Source organism: Helianthus annuus, chromosome 5, assembly GCF_002127325.2.
Source record: "Helianthus annuus cultivar XRQ/B chromosome 5, HanXRQr2.0-SUNRISE, whole genome shotgun sequence".
Taxonomy (NCBI): Eukaryota; Viridiplantae; Streptophyta; class Magnoliopsida; order Asterales; family Asteraceae; genus Helianthus; species Helianthus annuus.
In genome coordinates, this window is record NC_035437.2 from 1,304,407 (window position 1) to 1,331,119 (window position 26,713).

The window sequence follows — 26,713 nt, forward strand, 5'->3', positions numbered from 1 at the left end:
GGGTGAATCTCCCCTCCGACGGATCTGTAAGAAAATTAACCGCTGCCTCTTTCTTTGCCGAGATCACTGCTCGTTTGAGAATATCCATTAACGCGTCTCGAACAAAGTCATGGTTGAATTTATCAAAACGGGAAATTGATTCAAAAGCGCGAAATGGGCTATTATAGCTTTGAAGGAATTAGGGAAATTGATGAAAATATAAGTTAAAACTAAGGGTTGACTTTTCTTGTGAGTGGTCTTCCATTCTCTTTAATATAAGGCTGAGATAGAACAAATAAGTTCCTTGCTAAAATTTGTCTATGAAAAGACCATTATAGCTTTCATTTAGTTTGTCAGTGTGGCAATTACATAAAATGACACAAGATGCACACACATACAAATATATATAAAGAGTTTTTTAGGATACTTTTTTTTAACGGCTAATTTCTTTAATCCCTTGTCGTTTGTGGGATTTGAATCCAAGACCTTCCCCTTCTCAACCTAGGTGTTTTAAAGGCTTTGTCTTTGCCAGTGGACTACCAACCCATTGTTGTTGTTTTTTTTTTTTTTTTTGGGATAGTTGCGAAGAATTTTTTACTATAGTGAATGTAAATGTTTTGATACAGATGTTTATAACGGCGCTGCAAAATCAATTTAAGGTAGTGCTTTGTTGTTCGAAATGTGGATTGGGTCAAGCGACCCACTCTTGTTCAAAAATTGTCTCCTCATAATTCTTGGGCCAGGTCCAGAGGGTGAAACTTAAGTTCAACAAAAACAAGTTAAATGTAAAGGAAGTAGCCATTAGAACACTCAATGTCTATGTGGGCTTGTAATATTTTGTGGGTACAAAGGGCATTTTGATTTTGGTAACCGACCCTTGATACGTTTTCCCTCGGATCACCACACCCATGGCTATGTTCTTCTTCAAGCATGGACTAACCCTCCACTGGTAACCTCCCCATTCTCATTCACTGTGACTCCGAGAAAAGCCCCACCCGCCTGATTGCGAATCACCTCCGCTCCAAGAAACCCGCAAGTGAGCCCAGCCTCCACAGGGGTTATGTGTTGCTCCATGTCAGCCTCCACAGCCTAGACCGGTCAACCGCACTTTCCCTTGTGATTTTTCAAGGATCGCTTTTGCAAGATCTCTGAGGGAACCGAGATCTCAAATCCATCTTCACCGGTATACATGTAAGACGTTGTTGATGCGTTATAAAATTAAATTACTTCATTCATTATCAGCTTTTTGGTAAGAGCAAACATACGACCCAGTTCAGTTCAGTTCTAGTACTGGATTGGCATGCTCCAACCAGCAAAAGGAACCTTCTTTCCACCATTGGTAACAACAGGACGGTTTTCTTGAGGTCAGCCTGTGAGGCGTAGCATCTACCTACGGGCTATGGCTTTTTTATCAGATTGACCAAGCGGGAATGAAAGCTAATCTGGATTGGTTACTTCTCAATCAGTTAGTTAGTTAGGAGGAGACTGAAAATGCTTATTTAGCTACTGTTTTCTTATAAAACTAATATTATTCTTGATTTAGTGAAATCAGCCAGGAAACTACCTTAGGTTTCATTCCTAAAAAGCTCAATGAAGATGCTGTAAAAACGTTGCTGCTTAAGTTACCTTACAAAATCATTGATATATTATAGCTGCCGCTAAAATTAAAAAAAAAAAGAAAATCATCTAAAAAGGCATGTGGTTAAAGGGGAAATGGACCTATTCGGGGGCATGTTTTATCTCAAGCAGGTCAAATTAAAAATTAGCTAAAAAGGTACCTGGTGAAATGGGTCCTAATACGCCTTTTCAAATATTAGTTTTTATTGTAATAATATGATAGTGTAATCATATATAAATTTGACACGTTAGTTAGCTAAAACAGGTCAAATTAAAATAAATTAATAGCTAAAAAGGTATGTGCTCAAATGGAAAATGAGCCAATTTTACAAGGCATAGTAACCTCCTAATACACTTAAAAAAAATTAACTTATTATTGTAATACTATAATTGTGTAATCATATTTAACACGCTAATTATTATTGTGATACCATTATTTTTCCAATTACAGGAGTAGGCTTGAATGATAAGGCAACAACATACTTGAAGAATGCAGCGCTGCAAAAGTTAACTTGTTGCTATCAACTACGGAGAGAAGACATCACTTCATCCTTCTTTAACAAATTCGAGCATCTCTTCCATATTTTAATTAACCATGGTTAGTTGTAATTTGAGTCCAACCCTTCTTAAGTGGCATGTGTAAGTCATATGCTACTTATTTTAACAAAAAAATGATCTGATCAGTTTATGCAAATCCTTGTCAACTGCGACCTGCATTATTTAGATTTCAATGGCTGTTTTTATCTTTTCAAATGCATGCTCTCCATTCGATATGCAGTCAAAGAACAAATGTTTGCAGATTTACTCTAAACTCGAGTTCAGATTTAAACGAATGATTTTATTTAATAAACCCCACAAATCATTATTTGTATATTTGAATACAACGGTTACATAGTAAATGAAATGAAACTCGCCCTTTCTAGAAAATAAGCCAGTGTTACCAGAAAAGAATTAGAAATTCATGTGGAACCCAGCTACAATGAAGAATGTTGCAATGAACAAAAACTAATTAGCTGTAAAAAAAAACTGGAATAAGTAGTTTAGTTGCCACCCTCTCGTGACAAACCAAATCAATCACTATCTAGTCTCATAGCGGCCTTGTGTGTCGCCCTCTAGCACGACCACATAGTAATGCGTTCTTGGGAATGGGCAACTCGTCTCTCCACGAATGCGCAGGTGAGTACACTCGAAGATAAAACTGTTGCCCCAAATACTGCCTCACCCAATTCTGCGATCGTATGTTCCACATCCCCACGTTGTCCAGTGCGATATAGATTGCTGTCCATGCCTTTGGGTACACCTGTAGTAAACACACCGGCACCGCCTTGGTCTTAGTGTCATGTAATTAATTAAATGCATTTACACTAACAAAATCAACTTATACCTGAACGGTACTACGAGCAACCGTATCTCTTAGATTGTAGCGCCATCTACTTGCCGGTGTCCACTGTCCGCCATCCATTCCGACAACAAAGAACGAGTACCCATCGATGTGCCATGATTGGACAGTATCCTCCCAGTTTTGGAACACGATTTCAGCAAAAGACCGGAAATCAGCATGCATTACAGAGGTTGCAAGATACGCATTGTTCCCGTTGTATGACTTGTCAGAGATGCTTCCAATGCTAAAGACTCCACCAATATTGAAGTAATCGGCTAGTTTCAAAGGAGTGTCTCCGGCAACAAACGACACACCGTTGACCGCATATCTTTGCTTTCCGTTGATCCAAGGAGCCGAATTGGATAGAATAATCGTGCGGCTAGGCTTGATCATACCGTAATGGTAAGAGCCTTGTGGGTTTGGTCTGGGTCCGCTGGCAGTTAGGTTCCATCTGATTCAAGAATGAAAAAGATGAGATTTTTGTAAGTAAATGCGTTACTGATCACAAGTGCTATGCAGAAATTACCTCAAGGATCGGGCCTGCATGAGGGACCAGGCAATCTGGGTGGTAGGGCCACCAGGAGGAGGACCGGAGACCCCAATTTTGGAGTTGCGGTAGTGGAGAATGGCAGTGGTCGTGAGCACACGACGGGTGAAGCGTGAAGACACCACAACATAGTAATCTTTGACTGGCTGGTTGGCAGTGACCAAGACGGAAGCGGACTGTCCGAGGTGGAGATCGAGGGAAGTGTAGGTGTTCTGGACTGTGTGAGATCCTTCCACTTCCACAAGTTTCATTGTATGTCCCTGGATTCTAAAGTTGACGGATGTTGTCAACCCCACATTTGATATTCTGAATCTGTATGTTTTCCCTGTAAATGCATGCATGTGGTAGATTAAGCTAGCTACTTAATTAAACATATAGAAAACAGAAGTTAACTAACACGCATGACGCACCATGTTCAACTTGGAAGGTGTAACCGTTCCAGCCACGGCCATTGATGAGGAGTCCGTCAGGAGAAGAAATGCCTCGACCCATGTCCAATATGTGTCTCAGCCTCTGGTGGCTTTTTTTGTACCAATCACCAGCAAGAACAGTGTGATCTCCGGCAGGGAAAGGAAAAGGGACTGGAATACGAGGGCGGCTGTAGATTTTAATGCCGCCATAGCCTCCAGCAGCCTTCTGAAGGCCAAGTGAGGGGAAGTAGAAGAAGCTACCGATCTGATCCTTGGCTTGAAGCATGTAAGTGAAGTTCTTGCCAGGTGGGATTGGGCAAGTTGTACCATAAGTACCATCCTGCCATGAGTTTCTTCTGTGTTGTAGCCCGTTCCTGCAAAAATAAGCTCGGTTCTGAGTTATTCATGATGGGTCACTAGTACATATCTTGTCCGATTTTCATTCATACCAACCATGTAACGCGAATGTCAAATTTAGTGACCAAAAACGAAAAGGGCCATAAGTATTTGCTCATTTAAGCTCACACCATATATATACAGTATGTCCCCCCCCCCCCCCCCCAAAAAAAAAAAAAAAAAAAAAAGTAAACTCTATTAAAAGGGGTGACCTTTTCAAAACATCTTTCCATACCTAAAAACAAATAAATTCCCAAGATCTAAGATGCAAAATAACACATGGGGCCAATCATTTATTACATATAACCACTGCCAGCTTTTTATTTACAAAAATATATTATATATATTATCATATGGTGTCAATTAGGATATACCATGTTCATAAAAATAATACAAGTATAAATAAATAAATAAAATTTGTCAGAGATCTAGCAGATATATGCGACCAAGGGCTTAAGCTCACACCCTTTTGTACCATAGTACCAACAGCATTATTATATACTCTTGGTTTCATGAAAAAAATACAATAAATTTATATTTGGAACGCCTTTCAGTGAGATCTCAGTCTGAAATTACTAATTTGCTCGTGTTTTGGTCCAAACGAATTTATTATAAATACACATATTTAAGTAAACCTGTTTGAATTTAACCAAATGAGAGGGAAATAAAAAAAAATAGGAATATTGGATTTTAATAATCCCAACTATTCGCCGTTGGCCGTCAACGGTCCCAACTTAAAAAATAACCACTGACAGTCCTAACTTTTAACATATTGGCCTCCAATGGACCCTGACTAACAGAACCCTAACGCCTTTAGTTTCCGGTAGCCGGAAAAACGTTTTTTGGCCGGAAAATTCATTGTAACCTTATTATGGACCTTTGGGAACCTTTTTCTAGTAAAAGCCCTAATTATTAACGTCGTTGGAAAACTCCATTTTTGTCGGAAAACTTCTTTTTTGCCGGAAAACTCAACATTTTCGTCTCAAACCTCTTTGTAAACTTAGATCGGACCTTTAGAAACCTTTTTCTAGTCAAAAATGGTTTTCCGGTGATCGGAGACTAACGGCGTTAGTGTTCTGTTAGTCAGGGTCCATTGGTGGCCAATATGTCAATAGTTGGGACTGCTAGTGGTTATTTTTTAAGTTGAGACTGTTGGCGGCCAACGGTGAATAAAATCCAATATTCCAAAAAAATATCATCTTGATCTAGAATCAAGAAATTGGCTGTGATTAATCATGAAACCCAAAAGTGTTTCTTTACTTTGAGGACATCAAATAACTCCTCCTTCCAAAAAGGGGAAATTTAGCCACCACATCAATCAAGTGAAACCAAATGTCAATATGAATAATAATACAATACAGATCTCATAAATATGGAAACAATGTAATACAGCTATTCACAATATTTACTACAATAATATTCTATTAATGACACCAAACAAATAATGAGCAAAACCACTGTGATTGGAAATGCTAATCATTATATAACTTCAAATAGCAGAACTGAAACAATTCTTCACCAAATTACTTTCCAAGTTTCTTGAAAAATGAAATTATTTCCTATTTATTGTTTATTTTATGTTATCAATTCTGTGGGTCATCTTCTTTTCTACCAACATTCAATAGCCATATAAAACTCTACCAGCAGCAAAAAATACAACAGAATCAAGATCTGCATTAACTAAACAAGAATGAATCAAGAAGAAGTTACCAAGAAAGGAGAAAAGGCTCGTTCAAGTAATTGTAGACACTAATGATCAAGTTATCATTGGTGACACAATTGATTTGAGGTCCTGGAAACTGCCCATTGATCAGTATTCCCTGCAAAACCCAACAACATTCAAGATCAAGAAAGAAACCCTCAACTCAAATCGTGTGGTTGATGTTAGAGAGAGAGTAAGTATACCTGTTGCTTGACACCCATTGGATAAATGTCACCATAAGTGACTTTCCAAGTGAAAAACCTATATGGGTCTTCACCATTGATGCTGCTTATGACAAAAAACAGAGCACAAATCAGAACCAGGTTTCTTTTTTCCACCATTGTTCTTGAAAAACCCCTCTGTACAAAAAAGATTCAGTCTGGGTATGTATGTAGTATCTACATATAGTGGAGGGAACTGGGAAGAATGCGAGAGGTGAAGAAGGGGAGTGCGTGTGTGTTAACAGAGGCTCGTGAGTTGTCGTCTGCAATGCAATGTAATGGAAAATATATATAGAGAAAAAGTGAGTGAGGAATCTCATGTGGGTTTTTATCCGCTGTGAGACGGTGTATGGTACAGATCAATGGATCGTACTTCATTTTTTATACCTATTTATTATTTATTTATTTGGATTTAAATATATGAGTTAAATGCTTGGTTGGTCCCTGTGGTTTGCGAAAATTGCAGACTTGGTCCCAATGGTTTATTAATTACAGAGTTGGTCCTAATAGTTGTAATTTTTGCACTCGGGTGGTCCATGTTACTAACCTCTGTTAAGTTTTCTAGTTAAGTGTGTGTGTAATGTCTGTTTTACCCCTAAAGTTAAAAAACAAACAAAAATAAGTGGACCCCACCCCACCCTATCCCCACCCTTCTTCTTCTTCCCCACTTAAATCAGAGCCCGTATAAAAAGCACACAATTCATCAAATTCAAATCACACACACTTAAAAACATTGTTTCAGATCGATCTGCTCTAACAAACCCTATCTTTCATCACACATGTTTCTCATCATCACATCATCTCCATCACATATACGTACACAATTCATCTCTATATCACCTTCACTTCAGGAAGAACTAATTCACTGCAAACAATTACCGGAATTCAATTTTACCGGTAGAACATTCCGATTGACGGTTACTGGATTCGTAATTTTGCATGCAAATCGTCTCAAAGTTGTTGTAACTACTAAATTTTGTAATGGAATCGAAGTTCAGATCGATTGAAGGTACGTATTCAACTGTTCATCGATCGTGTTAATTCTATTTTGATCGGAAGTGGGTGGCTGCCGGTGGAAACGAAGGGGTTGGGGTGGGAAGCGGGTGGGGGGGCAGAGCACTCACAGTGACGATGATGAAGAAGATGATGGGGTAGGCCGGTGGTCGCCGGTAGATGGCTGTTAAAGGGTGATTTGGGGAGATGATGATGGTGATCTGGGGAGAAGATTTGGGGAGATGATGATGGTGATTTAGAGGATGGTTGTTAAAGGTTGGAGTGGGGAAGAAGAAGAAGGAGGAGGGTGGGGTCCACTTATTTGTATTTATTTTTTAACTTTAGGGGTAAAACAGACATTACACACACACACTTAACTAGAAAACTTAACAGATGTTAGTAACAAGGACCACCCGAGTGCAAAATTACAACTATTAGGACCAACTCTGTAATTAGTAAACCACTGGGACCAAGTCTGCAATTTTCGCAAACCACAAGGACTAACCAAGCATTTAACTCTAAATATATTATAACAAGCTTTGGATTTGAACTATTTTCGATCTGGCTTTGTGTTTTTAAAGAATAGGTGTTTTTCTGAGTGTCAACTAAGTAGCCATGTTGTAGGTGTTTTCAGGGATGCTATTAGCATATGTTTGAATTTGTAAAGTTTTTACCATTATTACGTATTTTAAATGATCTATGACATATCACAACATCTTCAATACTTGTTTTCTAGACGTTTTTAAGCTCACATTGAGGAAAGAGGGAGGAAATGTGGTTGATGGGAGGAGAGGCGTTTTTTCCCACAACCTCATAAAAAACTGCATTTGTGAGAGGTAGTCGTTTTTGGATATGAGAGGCGGAGGGCAAAGCCAAGGCAAGGTAAATTGTTAAGAAGTATCAAAATCATCTGTGTGAAAAAAGAAAAAAAAAAAACCCTTAAACAAAACAGTCAACAAATAATACAAAACAAAATCATCTAGGTGAAGAGAGAAATAAATTTAAACAAAACAATCAAGAATTGATAAAAAAAACAAACAGGGAATGAACAAAAAAAAAAAGAAACCGTAAACAATTGAACAAAACAATAATATATAAAAGGAAAAGGGTGGAATTAAAAAAATTATAAAAATAATATTTTTGGAAAGTAAAGTATAAACAGTAAAAATGGAGGTGCATTTAGCCACACCCCTAATACGGGTATCATATAATTCTCACTAGATACGTATTTCAATATGGTCAAACTTCATGTAAAGAAAACTATATGCTTCAAATAATCTACACCATTCAAAATTGGGGATGCAATTTCTTCTTTCTAACAAACTTTAAGTTACAAAAGCGATCCCTTGGTTTTTTATTCTATTTAGACTGGAAGGTATGGGGGCCAGCTGATGCCCGGCTAGGCCCGGCGCCGGACCCCACATCGCCCCCCTGGGGCTCGGCTCAGCACAAGCGGCGACCTACAGCCGGGTCCGCCGTGCCTCCCTTTTCTTTTTCCTCTCACATATACCTATACATACATACATATATATACATAAAGGGGTTCATCCCCCACCCCCTAGGTCCATCCCCTCCAAGCCACTCCTACGTGGCGCCTATGTGACGGCTCATCCCCTCCAAGCCCATCCAAACCATACCTTCTAGTCTTATACTTCAACCACAACTTAAACTAAAACGCCAACAGTCTTTCGGTTTTGGGTTTTTTAACAAACTTTTGTTACAAAACTGCGTGACCAAGCAGTGGCAACCAAGCCATTCATTAAAACGCAACAATTGCACCCCGATTGGCCCATCCCATCGGTGGCAAGTGACCCATTGCGCCATCCTAACCGTGAGATGCAACTCATCAGCAAGTCGCATAGCAACTGCGGCAAGCAAAACTTCAAAATATAAAGGCGTCTCTCAAGCGTAATAAAAGCAAATTCGAGTATCGATATCTCATTTATTTTAGTTTTGTTTTGGAAGTGGTTTGTTTCGTTGAGAAGCTCTCACATATTAGGATGCAAACCAAGAAATAGATACTTAGAAAACATATATGCATATATATATATACACACACATTAAGTCCTTGGTCACACAAATCTAACAGAAACACAATAACTAATTAACACATACAATATTACATTTACACTCGTTAAAAGAACATGAGATGCGATGACAAACCAAATAAAAATAGTAGTCCCATAAATTATTTTACTAGATAATATATTAAACAAGTGAGGGATGAACATGTTACCAGCTAAATATATATATAAAAAAAATAGAGGAATTACGATTTGAAAAATGGATAGTTTTAAGGAAAATTCGAAATTCCTCAAGTCAACTATGTCTTGGAATCATGGCACGTTTTGAATCAATTCTCGCCGGTGATTGTAGGCTCAGTCATTGATCACTTTAGATGGCAAGGGTGCATGTGATACTTTGAAATTGACCTCATTTACCCACTTTTAATGGAGATGAATAGGACTAGCAATTAAAAAATATTCTACTTATTTACATTCATAGTAGTTTAGAAATCCGTTTATAAATGTACTTTTTTAACAGCATTGTATAAATGTAATACATGGTTTAGAAAAATATTAAATAATCAGTAATAAATATTTACACGGTTTTTAATTAATCTTTTTCTAAATTAAGAAATCGAATTCAAAGCGATTAATAAGAGAAACATAAAAAGAAATTTTGGATCATAAAATTGTAACATGATTTTAGACGGATAGTACATGAAAATTATTGAACATAAACAACTTAAGAGTTGTTGTATTGACTAAATGTCAAAGACGAGACATCAAATGTGTAACCACGTCACGAGCGAGTAGTGAGTGTATTGAGATGAAATACACAAACGAGATTCATGTTGAAGTACTTCGTTAGAATTCGTCGGAAAATTCACAAGTGTGAATTCTAAATATGAAAGGAAAAAAACTATATGTTATTGTATAACTTTGATAAATCTTGCGAGATTTGTTCCGAGTGATTTATACGTAGATGCGTCTACCACTTGATTATTGTTAAAACTATATGGAGATTTTACATTTGTTTGGAAGAGCATCCCAAATATACATATCTTCTAATGAATAACAATAGATGTGTGCAAATCACTTATGGAAAAATTACGAATGCCATGTTTTCGAGTGTCGATTTAGTTGACTCTATCTCACACATTATAGTGATTGTAGACGACGAACATTCATCTTGTTGGTGATGAATATATTCGCCAAGTGACTTGCATTAAGACTTATGTTTAAGTCCTTATGAGTCAATGGTAATGCGTTGGAGATCAAAGGTAAACAAGTTATCTTCCTTAATTGAATGATAAAAAGATAGCTATGTGCTATATACAATAATTTGTGAGACCTTCCTAAATATTGACGTTTTAGAATTATGAATAAGTCTCTTTATTTTGTCTTAATAACGGATGAATGTTACAAAGTGATATTATGATATCCTTAGGGCTGTGAAGAATCAGAATGATGCATCTTCTGTTCACATGCTAAAGTATTGTAGTCTAAAGCATGCTAGACTAGTACTTGGTTAATTATGAGTCTTGACGGGGACTAATTAACTCTAAACCATCAAATGTGTATGAACATAAAAGAATTTGTGTACTGACAAAGTTGAGAGAGAATTTTCATTCATTATAAGGAAAAGACATGTAACTTTTGAAGAGTTTGTTCGAAAAACTAATGGGGAGAACTCATTGTCTAGGCTTATTCTAGATGTTAAATTATAATTATGCTAACTTGGTGACAAACTTATTACAATGGCATGTGTTGCTTTGGTTAGCTCGGAAGCTTATGTAAGCTAATGCAATATGAGTTGAATTCACTGATACAATGAGGTTGATCTTATTCAATCATATGTGTATAAATGTCTTCATAAGTCAAGTTACGGAAATGTTGATCAAATGGCAAGAAATGTGGGAGAGGATCCATTTAGAAACAACCCTATAAGGGTATGTAGAAATGGTTTTCACTACCCCATCTGGATGATATCCTATAACACTTAAATGTGGGGGTGTCTTGCATTTGTATCATAAAAGTTTAGCAATAAGGATTTTGTAATCCAATCTAACATTGCAAGCAGACGACTATGTGGAGGACACAAAGGTCGTAGTGCATAATGGAGATGTGTTTGCCTTAAATGATAAGCGTATCTTACAAAGACATATATTATAACCAGATTCAGATGGCCACTGAGGTTATAGTCTTAGGAGTTGACAATAGGCAAAATTAACTTACGAATTAAGAACACATCATGACAACTGATCTCAAATATGCAAAGTTATTTGTTAATGTTATGGATCCAACAACCTAAGGGTTTATTAGAGATCAAGTTGTGGAATGAGACGGAAGCCCATGGAAAAAAGGTATGTGAAGGACACCTTACTTAATTGACTGGAGATCCCAAGATCTAAGTTCAATAGGACAACTAACTCATATGCGTAAAGGTGGTCATTGTGGGGGCATAAATGATATGCATAAGATAGTATATATGGTTATACATACCCCCAAAGTATAAAAGGGTGTTTAAATACGTCCTAGTCTATTCCTATGATATTCAGTGACAAAGAGTGAGGCTAAGCATAATATGTGGTAAATGATTTGGATAAATCACGATAACCACAATGCTTTTAATGATCTAAGGAGAATCACCTATGTTAGAGAGGGTGTTTAAATACGTACTAGTCTATTCCTATGATATAAAAGGGTGTTTAAATCCGTCACAACGCGTCTATTTTCGCCGTTTGATAGGTCTGTCGCAACGTGCGAGTCAGAGATCGACTTAGTTTTTTTTTTCTCGATTTTATACGCAGGCTCGTGGTTATGTGAGAAACATGTGCATTTCATCTATCATGATATATAACTAATGAATCTCCCGCCGCATTGCGGCGGCGGGTGGTAATACTAGTTATAATAATTAAAAAAATGAATATATTAAGGAGATGAATCACTACATTCTATTTTATCAAAATTTAAGAAACAAATCACATAAAAGATAACAAAAATGCATACATCAAAACTGAAATATTTAAATTTAATAGTTAGAGGCTGAAAGATTTAAATTTTAAATGAAGTCATGGATAAGTTGAAGAAATAAATTACACATAATCTAAAGTTTTTAGATATCTTACACTAAAACTATTGACAACTGTTTTTGGACTGGAAAACAAATTTCCACCGACAAAATAATTATTTTATGTATGATTGTATTTATTTTACACAGAAAAAATATATGTATTCACAAGTATACATGTTATCGGTTATTTATTTCACTTTGCATGTCAGAGTTCATTAGTTGCAAGAGGTGTCACATGTAGCGTATATAATTGAAAAATCACATATATAATAATCGACTCAATTAAATGGTTAACCAATTTAAACACGAATAAAAGGAGAAAAAAAAATTGAAGTTTGACTTTTACTTTAAAATATCTATCATCAACTTTAATATATCGAGTAGAGTAAAACGTCATTTCGTTCAATGAGGTTTGAGCAGTTTTACGATTTTGGTCTAAAAGTTTGTTTTTCGCATCTGCATTCAAATAATTTGAAACTTTTCTATTTTCATTTGTCTTGTTAACTTCATCTATTTTTTTTCGTTAAGACAGTGGTATTATTTTTGTTTTTATTTAGTAAGGGTATTTTTGAATATATGTATATTATGTTAAATGTTTGTATATAAAGTGAAAAGGACCAAATTACCCTTTAAGTTATTAAAAAAAAAGCCGAAAAGCACACACTCCCTTGTGTAGTTGTATCATACAAGTATAAATAGTTAAATTACTTTAGCTTCTTTTATAGGGGAGATACTCCCTTAGTTTTTGTTTTCTAAACGACGTGGGACAAAAAAATGAAGAATGTAAACTTTAGCGAGTCAGCTCACGAGCTCACGAGCCGAGCCAGGCCAAGCTCGAGCTCGGCTGTTTACAAACCGAGTCAAGCCGAGCTGGTTCGTTTACAACCGAGCCCATTTCGAGCCGAGCTTTCTTCGAGCTTTTTTCGAGCGAGTTTCGAGCGAGATGCGAGCCACGAGTTTTTTGAACACCCCTAGTTGTATGATTAAGTTATTTTTTTTTCTTAATTTTTATGTTGTAAATGAGTCGTGGAGAAGAATAACACATGTTGTAGTCAAAAGGGAATGACACATGGGACCATCAACAAGTGTTTACCAATGGGCCATGTTACTACTGGTCAATCATCAAGAAACCCATTACACCCCCTTGATTAGTTGTCATTCATCAAGCATACACAAAGCAGTAAGTAAGCCACTAATGGTGTTTTTTTTTTTTTTTTTTTTTTTTTACAGGGCAGTCACAGATAACAGCAACCCAAAATGGTCACTGGGCAAAACAGGAAGCTCCAATTCTTTCCCTCCCTTTATCTCCTTCATATATGTCACTTGTGGTATAGCTTCAGTCCCCACCATTTCAATGCATTCCACTTTATAATCACTCAAACTGACCAAGAATCGGTCGAGCCGTTTCTGCAGTTTCCTATTACCAAACAGCATCGGGTTTGCCTTTGTATCATAAGTCCAACCAACTTCTTTCGGGTTCAGTTCAGTCCACGCATCAATCCATCCATCTGCCAGAGGAAACTCTCCATCTAATTTCTCGTCCCAATTCATATCACCACAAAATATCACATTCGTGTTTTTCTTGAGAAAGTCGACAGCCTCGTTTGCTTGTTTTACACGTTCTTTACTGTACATTTGGTCCCATTTTGGCGGGCCAGGACACGGGCTCTCGAGATGGGTTGTTGCAACCACCAAAGAAGAAGTATCTCCTCCTCGGGCCAAAACTTCTGCGATACATAACTCTCTTCCCATTGAGGAATAACTAAATGGCTCACAACCAAAGGATTTCACAGGCAATTTGCTAAGCTGCAAATTTAATTAATCATTATGTTAAAACACACTTCTTTCGCAAACAGATAATTAGTTATCTGTTTTGTTACAATTAAAACGTTTTTGAGGATTGTAACAAAATATTTGATCTTTAAAAAAATTTACAAACATGAAACTTCAGTCTCTTGTTAAGAGTGAAGCTAAGACCACCTGTAGTGGTTTAGAAAAATAATGCCCTCACCATGGGGCATTATCCGACACGTGTCATCCCAGTCAGCATGGGGTGTTATTACAAAAGTGGCGTAGTGAAAATAATGCCTGATAATGCCCCTTCCAATCATTAAACAAAAAAAAAAGCAAACTATTTTCTCATTGGTGGGTCAAACCTAGTCAAACCTTCCTTCTTCCAATTTAGGCGTTTTAATTATAATGCCCAAGCAAATTTTTTTCACAAATAATGCCCCATAATGCCGTATGTAATTGGGGAGTGGGCGTTTTTTTTTGAAAATAATGCCCCCATAATGCCCCACCACACATGGTCTAACAACAACCTGCATGCAAAAGTATGGCCTGGTGTGAGAAGAAAGTGAACATGTATACGACTTCCACCAGTTGGATTTTTGAAAAATGGCATATATATCAGGAGTCACCTCCTACAATCACATTTGCACACATGAATTAGAAACAACATTTATGAATTTCATTCTGTAAAGATAACACATTAATACCTGCAAACATATGACATCAGGAGAATGCAATTGAATAATGTCGCCTATGGCTCTCATTCGTATACGAAGTTCAACACTTTCAGCAAACCAGACGTTGTAACTCAAAATCTTCAAATCCTTTTTTGGCACAACTTTATCTGTAATATGTTCAACGCTATTATATCGTACAAGAACCACATCATGCAATCATCAACCCATGAAATTACACCAACACGAGAACCATTATTCTAATTCACTCTAAACGCTGAATTAAGTAGGTCATTTATCTTCACAAAAGGGACTCATCCCGTCCGTCGATTATAAATATCATAAGTTACTCACAGGAATAATCATATTGATAAAATATGCAGTACACGCATAAGGGTTGTAGCTGCTTTTTTTTCATTTGGTTCTTGATCACACAGTAAAACAATACGACAAATATACCTTAAGAAAAAAAAACGACACACATCAATCCTATTATAAAGGAGATGAAAGAATACCAAGAATTAGTGTGTAGTAAAACCTAACAGTTTGGGCCATCTAATCGTTTTACATATTGGGGTACCTTTTATAAGATATGAAACATAATCAAGATTTGACTGATCAGTATTATATCGATCGACTAGTCAGAACCATAGATACAAGAACCAAACATGACAAGAAACTGATAAAAATGAAACAGAAATTACAAGAAGCGCTATTAACTTATCTTTTTGTATGAAACAGAAAACACGAAGCGATTGCAGCATGCTTACCAGAAGAAGAGGTGATGGTTTTTCTCTTATCTTTTGCTGACTTTTTTGCAGAAGAATCTCCCCCATAGCAAAACAAACAACCCATGTCTCTCACAACCTCTCTCTCTCTCTCCCTAGTCTGTATGTATATGTTAAGTTATTCTGCCGTGTTGACTTTTGTTTATAGATTAGTTAAGATTTTAAAAATAAAAGACAAACATTTGGTAAATAGAAAAGTGTCCCAAACCAAACCAAAGTAAGTAGACATTTTCAAAGATGAAAGCCTAAACAAACAAAGTCATTATTCATAAGAAACAGTTAGTTTAAAGAACAAATATGGCAGTTGGGTGGTAGGGAATCGGGGGTACATCTGGAGCAGGCCCATGAAGATATGGGTGACGGAATTAAGGTTTGCTTAAGGTTTTCATCGTTTGAGCTAGGTTGAGATTATGACTTGAGACTGCCTTGATTTTAAAACAACACATTTACCCGCCTCATTCATTTGTATACTTGTTTTACGAATTTTATCCATAACCATAAGTATTAGAATTTCAGTCATCACTATTCGTTCATGGGCACTCCCCTCATCGCCCCCATCGTGTAGGGCGGTTTGGAGCTCGCTCGATATGACTCAGTTTGAAATTTCGAGCCGAGCCGGTTGAGATCGTAATGAGATAAATTGGCTCGCTTGTTAGCTCATATTATTTTACTTTTAATATACTTTTTTAAATATACATGTAATGTATTATAAAAAAAATTGATTATTATTTGTAGGCGTTTACAAGTACAGTTAGATATCTATGACATATTTGTAGGTTGGTAGAATACTAAAGAAGTTATATTGTATTTAGTTGATGTTTGAAAGATATTTTATATTTGGTTGACCTTGATTTTACCTTGTAATATCGTAAGTTAAACTTATTTTAGATATGTTCTTTTGAACTATCAAATGATTTTTACAAAAAAATATGTTTTAATGTTTCTTTTTAAATTCGAGCCAAGCCGCGAGCTCAAGCCAAGATTTTTAGCTTGGTTTCAAATTCAAGCCAGCTCAGTTTATAATTGAATTGTTATTTTAATTAATATCATAACTGGTCTAATTCGACTCTCTAGCCGAGTCACCACCGAAAAAAAATTAGTGTCGCCCCAAAACGACATTGATAACGTAATATAATTTGAATACACAAAAATATAGAAGAAACCAATAGAAGTTGAATGAAAATGAATAAGATTATTGTCGTTTATATAGTAAGTTTTTACGGAATATTTCATCGCTTCAAATTATTAACTCGCGAACCGAGGAATCTAACGTCGAATCAAATAACTCGCATGAAAATCGAGGAATCTAATGTCTACTCGAATAACTCGCATGAGAATCGAGGAATATAACATCGAATCGAGGAATCTTATGTCTAGTCGCACGCGTATCTAGGAATAATACGTCAAATCAAACAGTTTAAAAAAAATAGAAATCCAATGTATACGGACCGTATAAGGTTATACAACCCGTATAAATGGATCGTAAACATTGTATACGACCACTCCAAAATTTTATTTTCACGTGTGTTATCATTAGGACCTTAAAAAAGTACAAAATTTGGGCCCAGGAAAGTGGGCCATAAAGAATCGCCCACTTTGCCCCTCCCCATAGTCGGCCTGAAACAGTGAAACCCAAGCAATGATTATTATCAGGGGGAGGGGGTCGTTATCACTTGCAAAAATTCCATCACTCACAACATCCAATCAAGTTCCGCCATGTCATCAACCATTATTTCATCACTCACAACTTTTTTAGTGGCGATGGTCATCACTCACACCACCCAACAATAAACCCTCACACCCCTCACATCCATTTATCACGGAATGGGTCATAACGTGTGAAGTTTATCACGCAAATTAAGTTACACGCGTGGAAATTGAGAGGTGGGGGTGGTGTGTTCATTTCCATCACTCGTTATAAAGTGCCATCACGTGCAAACAAAGAACCACCCCGCCTCCCCTCACAAGACCTAAAATAACATTTCTGTTATAATTTATGCAAGATTTAAAGCTTAAAAAACATGTTTAATCTGATAATCTAGCAAACAACCAGTTGATGTGTGTAAGAATAACCTAACTACTTAAATAAAGGAAAATGTGTTTTAACTTTAAGAACACTAGTGATTATTATTTCTTCTTAAAAGCGTGCAAACCTACATTACTTTTTTTCTCATTTTTGGGTGCTTTATTTGAAGGAGGCTTCTTCTAATTATTGGGCTACAAAATTAACACTCTTTCTTATTAAGAAAAACTGAGGTTCAACACCAACCATCTTTAGAGGAGTGTTGACACCCCCCTTAGATCCGCCCATGGTCACTTATGTCCACATTCTTTCCTGCTTTTTCCCCATGAATTACCTTAAATACTAAATACACCATTATACAAACATTTAATCCATACCAAAAAATAATCATAGGCTCCGCTCCATCTTCGCCTGCAATAAATTTAAAATCATTATCAATACACCAAGAGTTTAGTTTAGGTCCGTCCAATCCAAACAGAGGTTAGTTAGTTAGTTCACGAGCTTACCTTCAAGAAACCGACAACTACACTGAGGTCACAAAATGTTTAAATAGAGCATGATACCAAGAACGAGTCCCCAAAAACCGTCCTTATAAGGCCTTGTTCCAATGAATCTTGATGTATCCGCCTCGCTTGTTGCATTGGTCGAGTTCACCACCGCGTCTGTTCTATTGCTTATTATCTTACTGCACCACATTCAGACATCATCAGCCTGAATCTTACAAAAAGGGTAATGCAGTAACCTTACAACCTCAATCACTTTATTAGAAAAAAAATATATAAAGATATTTAATTTGACCCTAACCCATTACCCAATCCAATCCGTGCTCTAGGTTCGAGTCTTGGAACAAACACTAGCAAGATCACTACTTACTTTATGACAAGAAAGATCATGCCTTTTGAGTTTTGACTCCTCAACCCAACAACCCCTAAGGCGCCTTGATTTGCTCTTTAGTTATATACATAAATAGAAGATTAACCACTCCCTTTTGTAATACTTACATAAAAGGAATATTTTTTTTATTCTATTGGTTTAGAGTCGTGTTATAAATTTACATCGAGATAGTTGGTAAACGGGCAATAAGCTGCGTCGCTACCCCTTTTTGAATAGCAAAACTAAGTCTTTTAAAAACTACGTCCATAGATCTCGGGGTCATAACATTACTATGCATGACCCTTTGAACTCGACTAAGTAGGTCCACAGCCTCTGGCGCCAGAAAACCAAAAGTATCAAAAGCAAATGGGATAAACACGTGCTCGTTGTCAAGGAATATTAACCATCTTAACTTATTTCCAAAAAAACAAGAAACAGTTGTTGCAAATAATTTTTTAAATTTTTGGGAAATGAAAATTTGGACAAAAGATGACAGAAAATGTAGCTAACCTTCCTGGAAACACACATGCCCCGTGACCTGCAGTTGGTACACAAACCAGAACAATTAAAGTAAGGTAGCAGTGAACAGATACAAAACTAATGGGCCCCCCCTGCATGGTCCTTACAAGGGCTAAAATGGTAAAACAATCATAGTGGTGTATAGATTTCATTGCATCATTTATTTGAGTCTAACCATTATTAGCCATATTTTGTGGGTTCGACTGCTTTCACTTTTCCCTCCATCAGTCAGAAAAACAAGACAGGTATGCGTATATTTTTGTTTTGCAAGTGGAGGACACTGTGTACACATACTCATAAATGTTTTTGAGTTAAATGCCGTTTTAGTCCCTGTGGTTTGGGCCATTTTGCCAGTTTAGTCCAAAAGTTTCATTTTTAACCTGTGGGTCCAAAAATGTTTCACAGTTGCCATTTTAGTCCACTGGGTTAACTTCATCCATTTTTTCTGTTAACGAGAAGGCCAATTCAGTCATTTTATATGGCTGAATTGCCCTTTTAGTTAACAGAATTACATACAAAATGACCAAATTGGCCTTCTCGTTAACAGAAAAAATGGATTAAGTTAACCAAGTGGACTAAAATGGCAACTGTGAAACCTTTTTGGACCCACAGGTTAATAATGAAACCTTTGGACTAAACTGGCAAAATGGCCCAAACCACAGGGACTAAAATGGCATTTAACTCTAATGTTAACAAGATGAAGATTAAAATCAAAGACACCACCAGTGGCGGAACTAGACCTTCAACTCAGGGGTATCCCAAAATTTTTTAGGGGTGTCCTCGTACTTGTTTAGGGGTGTCCTATGTATAAAAATGGGAAAAAGTTTTTTTTTTTTACACTACTCGTAAAAACTTGAGCCGTAGCCCGGGCTACGCCCATTTACACTACAGGTCCGCCCCTGGACACCACACTAGCATGAATGAATAATGTTGTACTAGTACATTGTGCAATGAAGGAAGTACTCACTTGGATCAGTAGTGGTGATAATGGCCACACCTTTGAAATCACAGGACCCTCCAGCTCTTCCTTGTTTCTCATAGTAACTATCAAATGCATAAGAAGCATGATTCTTTACATTATTCGGCGAATAACAGCTTTCCCCCGGTTGAATCTCCGAACAATTTGCTCTTCCAGGCCCACAAGCCCAATCCAAAGCCGTTTGCAATGTTTTACCATCAACACCATCCATTGCAACACAAAATGTTTGATTTGTAGTATCATTTGCCAGAAATTCACCGCTCCCCGATACATGAAGCAAGTAAACCGGAGTTGAATTCGCATAAAACAACCCCCAATGCGCCTCAGAAACCGGGGATGACCTCAAATCTTCATTGAACAATTCATATATGTAAACACTAGAGGTCACCTCAGGATGAAATGGGGTTCCACTTCTATCGAAAATATGCTTAATCAAATTAGAGTTATATGTATCGGCATTATCGATCGTTGCATATGGCTCTTTTGCGTCGCCTTTTGAAGGCCAACCGGTTTCGGTAACAAGTACTAAAACATCAGAAACATTCAGATTCTTCATTGAAGAATAAACTGAATCAATCATAGCATCAAGAACATTGGTATAATGCAACAAAGTATTTGGATCCACCATTTCTTTTGAAGGTGTTAATGGCTTAAACAACGAATTATCGAGAGGGACGACCCCTTTGTTCTGCATAAAGACATAGTAGGGATACAAATTCATCATTAGTGGTGAACCCGTCCTTGAAAGAAACTGAAGTAGTTGCACTATAACAGGGGCAAGGGTTTCATTGAAATAAGCTTGAGAAGGTGGGAATGGGTCAAGAATAATATTCGAAGCATGTGGAGTCGAAATCTTGATCTGGGTATGCAAATTGGAAGCCACTAAAGCACTGTAAAGTGCTTCAATAGCTGGCATTAACATGGAAGACAACGAAGGGACCGTTGTTAACACCTCATCGCCAACCGCCACAGCGGTGATGAGGGTATCCGGGTAATAAGCTACCACATTCCGGTTAATCCAGTTGGCTGCAGTGGTGTTGGATGACCCAATACCAAGAATTTGGTTATTGGGTACCGAAATGACGACCCGAATCTTGGTTTTCGATAGGGCTTTTAGAATATCCGGGTCAGCATCATAAAGACGGATATGGGTTACCTTTTGTTGTTGCAGGAATGAAACTAATTGTGCAGGGGGAAGCAAGTTCGATATATCTGTACCTATGTTAACTCCCACATAAGGTTCATCTCTTGCTTGTTGTACCTTAACCTCTGCAAAGTAGATAAGAAGACTAACATTAGGGTTTCACTCTTTTCATCATTACTTGAAGAAAAATCAAATCTTTTCAAGTGGGGTTTATGAATTAGTATTCAAAAGAGTGAAAAAAAGGATTTTTTGAAGTGGGGTTTGTAACTTGGTAGGTTTCTTGAACTTTGTGCGCAAAAATATGTACTTATTGACATGGTTTCTAATATCTTTCAAGCACAACTGAACTAGGTTTATGAAATTTGTGAAGAAAAATTAAGTTATGTACCTGGAAATGCAGCAGTGAAGATGGTGGAGAAGATGGAAAAGAGAGAAAGGAGTCTAAGAAGCGCCATTAGAGAGAAGTGTGAGCTCTGCAACTTTCATGTTCTGTTATTAGTGGCAAGAACAAGGGGTTGCAGACTATCAAGTTGGGCAAGAAATCTTTTGAGAAATAATTTTGACTAGTGAGATCTAGAGCAATTGAAACATAGGATTTTGTAGTTAATTACTATTATACCCTCAAGAGCATTGGGTTGGGTCCCCACACTTTTGGAGCTTTGTCCCTTTGCACTTTGTTCCTTTTTTTTTCTTGAATATGGGGATCATGTATTGATGCAAAAGGGCGTTATTCCTCTGTGTAAAAAATTAAAGGGGGGTTTAATGGTGGTTTAAAGTTTGGTAGGAATTTTTAATGCACAATAAAAATTTAATCTTTCTGTAGATATTTTCGAAATGGATTCGGTTTGATTTTCTTCCAGTTTGATGTTATAGCTATGTCAGTGTATTAGGGGTTAGGAAGAAACACAAAGGTCTTTGATAATATCTCGTTCTGGGTGGGAAAGGTGGTGGACGATATTAAAGAGGACTATTAATGTGGATCAAGAACAAGTCGAAGTTCACAAATTTGAATTGGGAGAGTAGGGGTGACTTTAATGTGAGAGATGTTATCGTTTAGAGTTTGTTTATCTTGTTTTGTATGTTTTGTTTCGTCTTGCTTTCCGGGATTCTCAACTACATGTTGCCCCTTTGTTTTCATTTTTATGATCATATAAAAATGCCGCTGTTCAAAAAAAATTAGGGGTTAGCATATGATTTTTATTTGAAGACTAAAAAAAACTAGTTGTCATTCTAAAAAACTCAATTGTTTTATACAATGTCTTTTGCCGAAAGTACTTCAGAAAACTATTATAATATTTCAATAAGATGCCTCGGTTTATTGCTTCTAGTGCACTTGAGTTGAGGTATAATGAATGGTTTTTTTGTATACTAAAAAAGTTAACTATGAATTTTGTAAATCAAAATTATCAGATTTAAAAAGAAAATAAAATATATTACGTAAGATGAAATCTTTCCTATATTTAATACTGCTTCTTCTGGTTAAATATTTTCAATATCTAATCTGATTTAGGCATTAATTTGTATACGGTTTTACTTTGCATCTTATTGTTTAAAGATTTGCTTTAGAAAAAAACTAGGTTAATGCCCGCGTAATACGCGGGCTTCAGCCAAAATTATATTATTTACTTTGAAATGAAATATTTTGTACAAACGCATACATTGGAATAAACAAACAGAAAACTATTTAAATCCCGGAAAAAACCAATTATTTATGTTCAAATTTAATACTATGTAAAAACACATACATTGGAAGACAAAAAAAAATTCAAAGTAAAAATAGCAAGCAAAATTAGACGTTTGAACTAACATAATACATGAATATTTTATAAATATCTAAAACCTTCTTTGAATTCAACATCAGACGTTTTATTAGTAACTTATGTGATACTCGGTGTAACAATTAAACATAGAAATTAAGAAACAAAAAACTTTCTCCACAATGGGGTAATCAGTCAAAGGAATAATCTACATGTTAAGGTTGTCGTAAACTCTCATGTAAATCAACTCTTTCATGCTCTTCAAGTTTGCGTACCTGAAAAACCAAAAGATGGTTTAACAATGATAACCAATTGAGAACATGTTTGAAAAGATATAAAATGAACTAAAACCTAAAAAATATAAAATGTATATACTTTTTCATATTAAGTTACAAAATTACATAACATTGCATTAAATTACATATAAGGATAAAATGAAATAAAGCCTAAAAAAACTATAAAATGTATATACTTTTTTATATTAAGTTACTAAATTACATAACATTGCATTACATTACATATAAGGATGAGCTCGGTACCAACCTGTAGCGAAATATTAAAAAGTGGGTACCGGTACCATGGATGTTGCCTGTAGAGGAGTTCATGGCCCGGTTTTGACGGTTTTAATGTCAAACCGTGAGCTAAACTAAACCAAAGTAAACCGAACCATTACTATGGTTTGGTTTGGATTGGGTTTCATGGTTTAAGCTCTATTGGTCTTTTTTTTGTATATATCAAATGCATAAATTATAAAAACATAAACTATATCATAAATGTATCTCTGAAGTCATATTCCACTGCGTCTAAGTGCAACCGTATTATTCCTAAATTTTGCATAAAACATTTAAATGATTACTTGTGTTCTAGCCTATAAAAAGTGCAATCACATTATGCACATAAGTGTACATGGACTCGTTAGAATTTATATGAACGGAAGCTACTGTATACAAAATTCAATGAAAAATCCTTTATTTCAATTATGAAAATATTTAAATTCATGGAGCAATTGATGCTACAAATATAGACGCTAACAAATTAATAAAAGTATGCGAGCTAATTCCCACTAATATATATATATATATATATATATATATATATGGGTAAGGATAGTGTAAAAACTGTGAGAAGTGTATTATAACACTATATATAATACTATATAACAAATATAACACTATAATTTGTCTGATAGCATGTCTATGATAGATGTATAGTGTTATATTTGTTATATAATGTTATATAGTGTTACATAGTGTTATATGGTATTATATGGTGTTACATATTGTTATACGGTGTTTATATGGTGTTATATAGTATTATATATAGTGTTATAATACACTTTGAGCACTTTTTACACTATCCTTACCCTATATATATAATGTTTTACGGTCCGGTCCGATTTTATACGGCCGTCTTACGGTATAAACTGCATTATCTTACGGTAAAAAAAATCACTTAGTTTGGCCAAAACCTGTTTTCCTTCCTTCCGACTAATATGTTTGAAATACAGGTCAAGCATAAATAACAGGTGACTAAAACGAAGTTAAGCATTAAATAGACTTGTATCAGCCCATAATGAAACAAACATGACATACCTTTCAAGCTGCATTTGACCATTGACCAGCTCATGGCCAGTGTTGCCAACTTTCCTTCATCCCAAACAGCCTGGTAAATGTTTCCAAACATCTTTGTCAAAGTTATTCGGTATGAATAGCTAACATGGTACATAAATGTGTATTACTAAAATGAAACACAAAAAAAGTAAGAATTTGTTTGGTTTGAGGGTTTGGGCTTAAGTTACGGATCTGATAGTGTTTTAGCAAGTTCATTTTGAAGTACGTGTTGAAAAAGATTAACCGATTAAGGTTGTTAGCCATAAAGTTGGATGTTCTCTATACCCACCTAAAGAGCTGAGTATAGAAATCATCCCCATCCATATTCCATCATTTATCAAACCTATACACACAATGATACCCAGCAAACCAAACACCACCTAAATTGCTATACTTGCGACAAAATAAAAATATTCAAAATAGTAATGATTAGCATCTAATCTTTTAAATAGAACGATTTAAGAGGCCGTAAAAATTAAAAGGGCTAGTTCTTATCACCTACCACTTGAAGTAGCCAGCAAAGCCAAAATGTACTCAAAATATGTCAAAAGGTATGACCTGAAGATTTGATACGCCAAAAAAAACTTATAAATTTCATTACATACAATTTAAATAAGTGACAAGTTAGACACATTTTGGTGCAGTTAATCCATATTATAAAATATACTTTGGGTAACTTTTGTCTTTCATCACATTTGACATATCTTTTTTTCGCTGTGTTATCCATTCATATAATTCAGCTTTGCAAATTACCCGATCATTGCTTTGCTTGGGTGAGGATTTTTGAAGCTCTTGTCTTTTTTCTACTAAACGTTTTCTCTTCAACAAACAGTCACATCTGCAATGATGGAAGGTTAATACATATTATAAAAAAAGGAATTTGTTTAACCAATAAGTTAAAAAAATGGATGGTACTCCTCAACCCTAAAACCCCCAAATCTAGACAAACTTCGAATCTAAACAATAAGATAATGCATCATACATATAAAACTCAACTAACATAGGTTAAACTTAAAAATATTTGAAGTAAATACAAAAGAGACATACCAACAAAGGATAAAACATACGATTTACTTAGGGGTTGGCGCACATTACTACGGTAACACGAAGACATTAGGTAATCTGCAACATAAGAACTAAAAACCCTAAGCCCAAACACTTTGAATTAGTTATCATCTTTCATAAACACTCATATCCCAACTTCCAAAAACCCCCTTTAATACCTAGAATCCAAAAGATTGAACGATTGCTTAACATAATCTTTTACTGTGAATAGCCAAGCACACTTCACCAACACCAGATAAACAACAAAAATCCTCCTTCCAACAGCTGCAATTTCACGTAAAAATTAGAACTTTATATGAAATCATCACCAAACAATACACACAAATTCAACGATCACAAATTTGCAACTCCAAATCAGATATAACAACTTAAAAAATGAAAACCAACGGATTTGAAAGTACCTTCATTCAAAGAACATATCTAAATCTGAAAACGTCTCTGAAATCTTTATGCCATTCATCGCCTTGAACATCTTCAATCCTTGTAAATAATCAGCGAAAAGAAACAGAATGAGTGAAAACGATTATCAAGAGGATTATTAAATTAGGGTTTGTTGAACCATGTACAACTGATTTATCCAAGTGAAGAACATGCAGTAGAAAAAGGCTTACCGGAAACGTGTCGGAAGTTGATCAAAACCCTATCCACTTGACCGCCATCTCGCCGCCCACATCCACCATAACAACCAACATCATCAACGATTATCATAAACACATGAAAGATGAACATGAATAGTTTGCGAAATCATAGTGTGACAAAGATGAAACCGAATCAGACCTAATCAAACAAAACCGAGCCACCGAATTAGATTGTTTGTCACAAAAGATGAGATAAAACCCAAAACAATGCTTCAAGCACAAAAAAAAAATAATAAAAATAAAAATAAAAAAAAAACTCGATTAACACTCAGATTAGATGTAACCAAACGAATCATGGATGAATGATAGAAGAATCATAAGAAATTGAATGAAATTATCGATGAAAGATATAAGAAATCGTCGATGATTCATTCAATCAATCATAAAAGAAGAAGATCAAGGAATCATTACCATTGATGTTCACTATTGAGTATTGAAGATTGATTAAACATTGTTGCCTCCTGAGTAGCCGATTCGGCATTAGGGTTTTGAATGAGGAAAGGAACGATGATTGAAAGATTGAGAGA

General features: G+C 35.9%; 3 protein-coding genes and 1 long non-coding RNA gene across 5 annotated transcripts; 1 reads left to right on the forward strand and 3 right to left on the reverse strand.

The window, feature by feature from the left end:
* Positions 1 to 792: 792 nt before the first annotated feature.
* On the forward strand, positions 793 to 2,622 carry LOC110939615. The gene is made up of 2 exons (XR_002592343.2): positions 793 to 1,170; positions 2,048 to 2,622. It is a non-coding gene; the product is annotated as an uncharacterized LOC110939615 (long non-coding RNA).
* On the reverse strand, positions 2,420 to 6,521 carry LOC110939614 (L-ascorbate oxidase homolog). Its single transcript, XM_022181193.2, has 6 exons — positions 6,236 to 6,521; positions 6,041 to 6,150; positions 3,935 to 4,308; positions 3,504 to 3,849; positions 2,981 to 3,428; positions 2,420 to 2,896 (listed from the first exon to the last, which is right to left on the reverse strand). The coding sequence occupies exons 1-6, from the start codon at positions 6,371 to 6,373 to the stop codon at positions 2,684 to 2,686; spliced, it is 1,629 nt and encodes a 542-aa protein (XP_022036885.1). The 5' UTR covers positions 6,374 to 6,521; the 3' UTR covers positions 2,420 to 2,683.
* A 6,833-nt stretch (positions 6,522 to 13,354) lies between these two features.
* LOC110939616 (tyrosyl-DNA phosphodiesterase 2) lies at positions 13,355 to 15,832 on the reverse strand. Of its 2 annotated transcripts, XM_022181194.2 has the most exons (4): positions 15,561 to 15,727; positions 14,824 to 14,960; positions 14,647 to 14,748; positions 13,412 to 14,131 (listed from the first exon to the last, which is right to left on the reverse strand). In XM_022181194.2, exons 1-4 carry the CDS (start codon positions 15,643 to 15,645, stop codon positions 13,550 to 13,552), a joined length of 906 nt encoding a protein of 301 aa, XP_022036886.1. In that variant the 5' UTR covers positions 15,646 to 15,727; the 3' UTR covers positions 13,412 to 13,549. The 2 variants fall into 2 exon arrangements, with proteins under 2 accessions (XP_022036887.1, XP_022036886.1); XM_022181195.2 differs by lacking the exon at positions 14,647 to 14,748 and having other exon boundaries at positions 13,355 to 14,131; positions 15,561 to 15,832.
* A 1,955-nt stretch (positions 15,833 to 17,787) lies between these two features.
* On the reverse strand, positions 17,788 to 21,688 carry LOC110939618 (glucan endo-1,3-beta-glucosidase 1). Its single transcript, XM_022181196.2, has 5 exons — positions 21,505 to 21,688; positions 19,961 to 21,241; positions 18,985 to 19,012; positions 18,108 to 18,286; positions 17,788 to 18,012 (listed from the first exon to the last, which is right to left on the reverse strand). The coding sequence occupies exons 1-4, from the start codon at positions 21,569 to 21,571 to the stop codon at positions 18,136 to 18,138; spliced, it is 1,527 nt and encodes a 508-aa protein (XP_022036888.1). The 5' UTR covers positions 21,572 to 21,688; the 3' UTR covers positions 17,788 to 18,012; positions 18,108 to 18,135.
* Between the last annotated feature and the right edge of the window lie 5,025 nt (positions 21,689 to 26,713).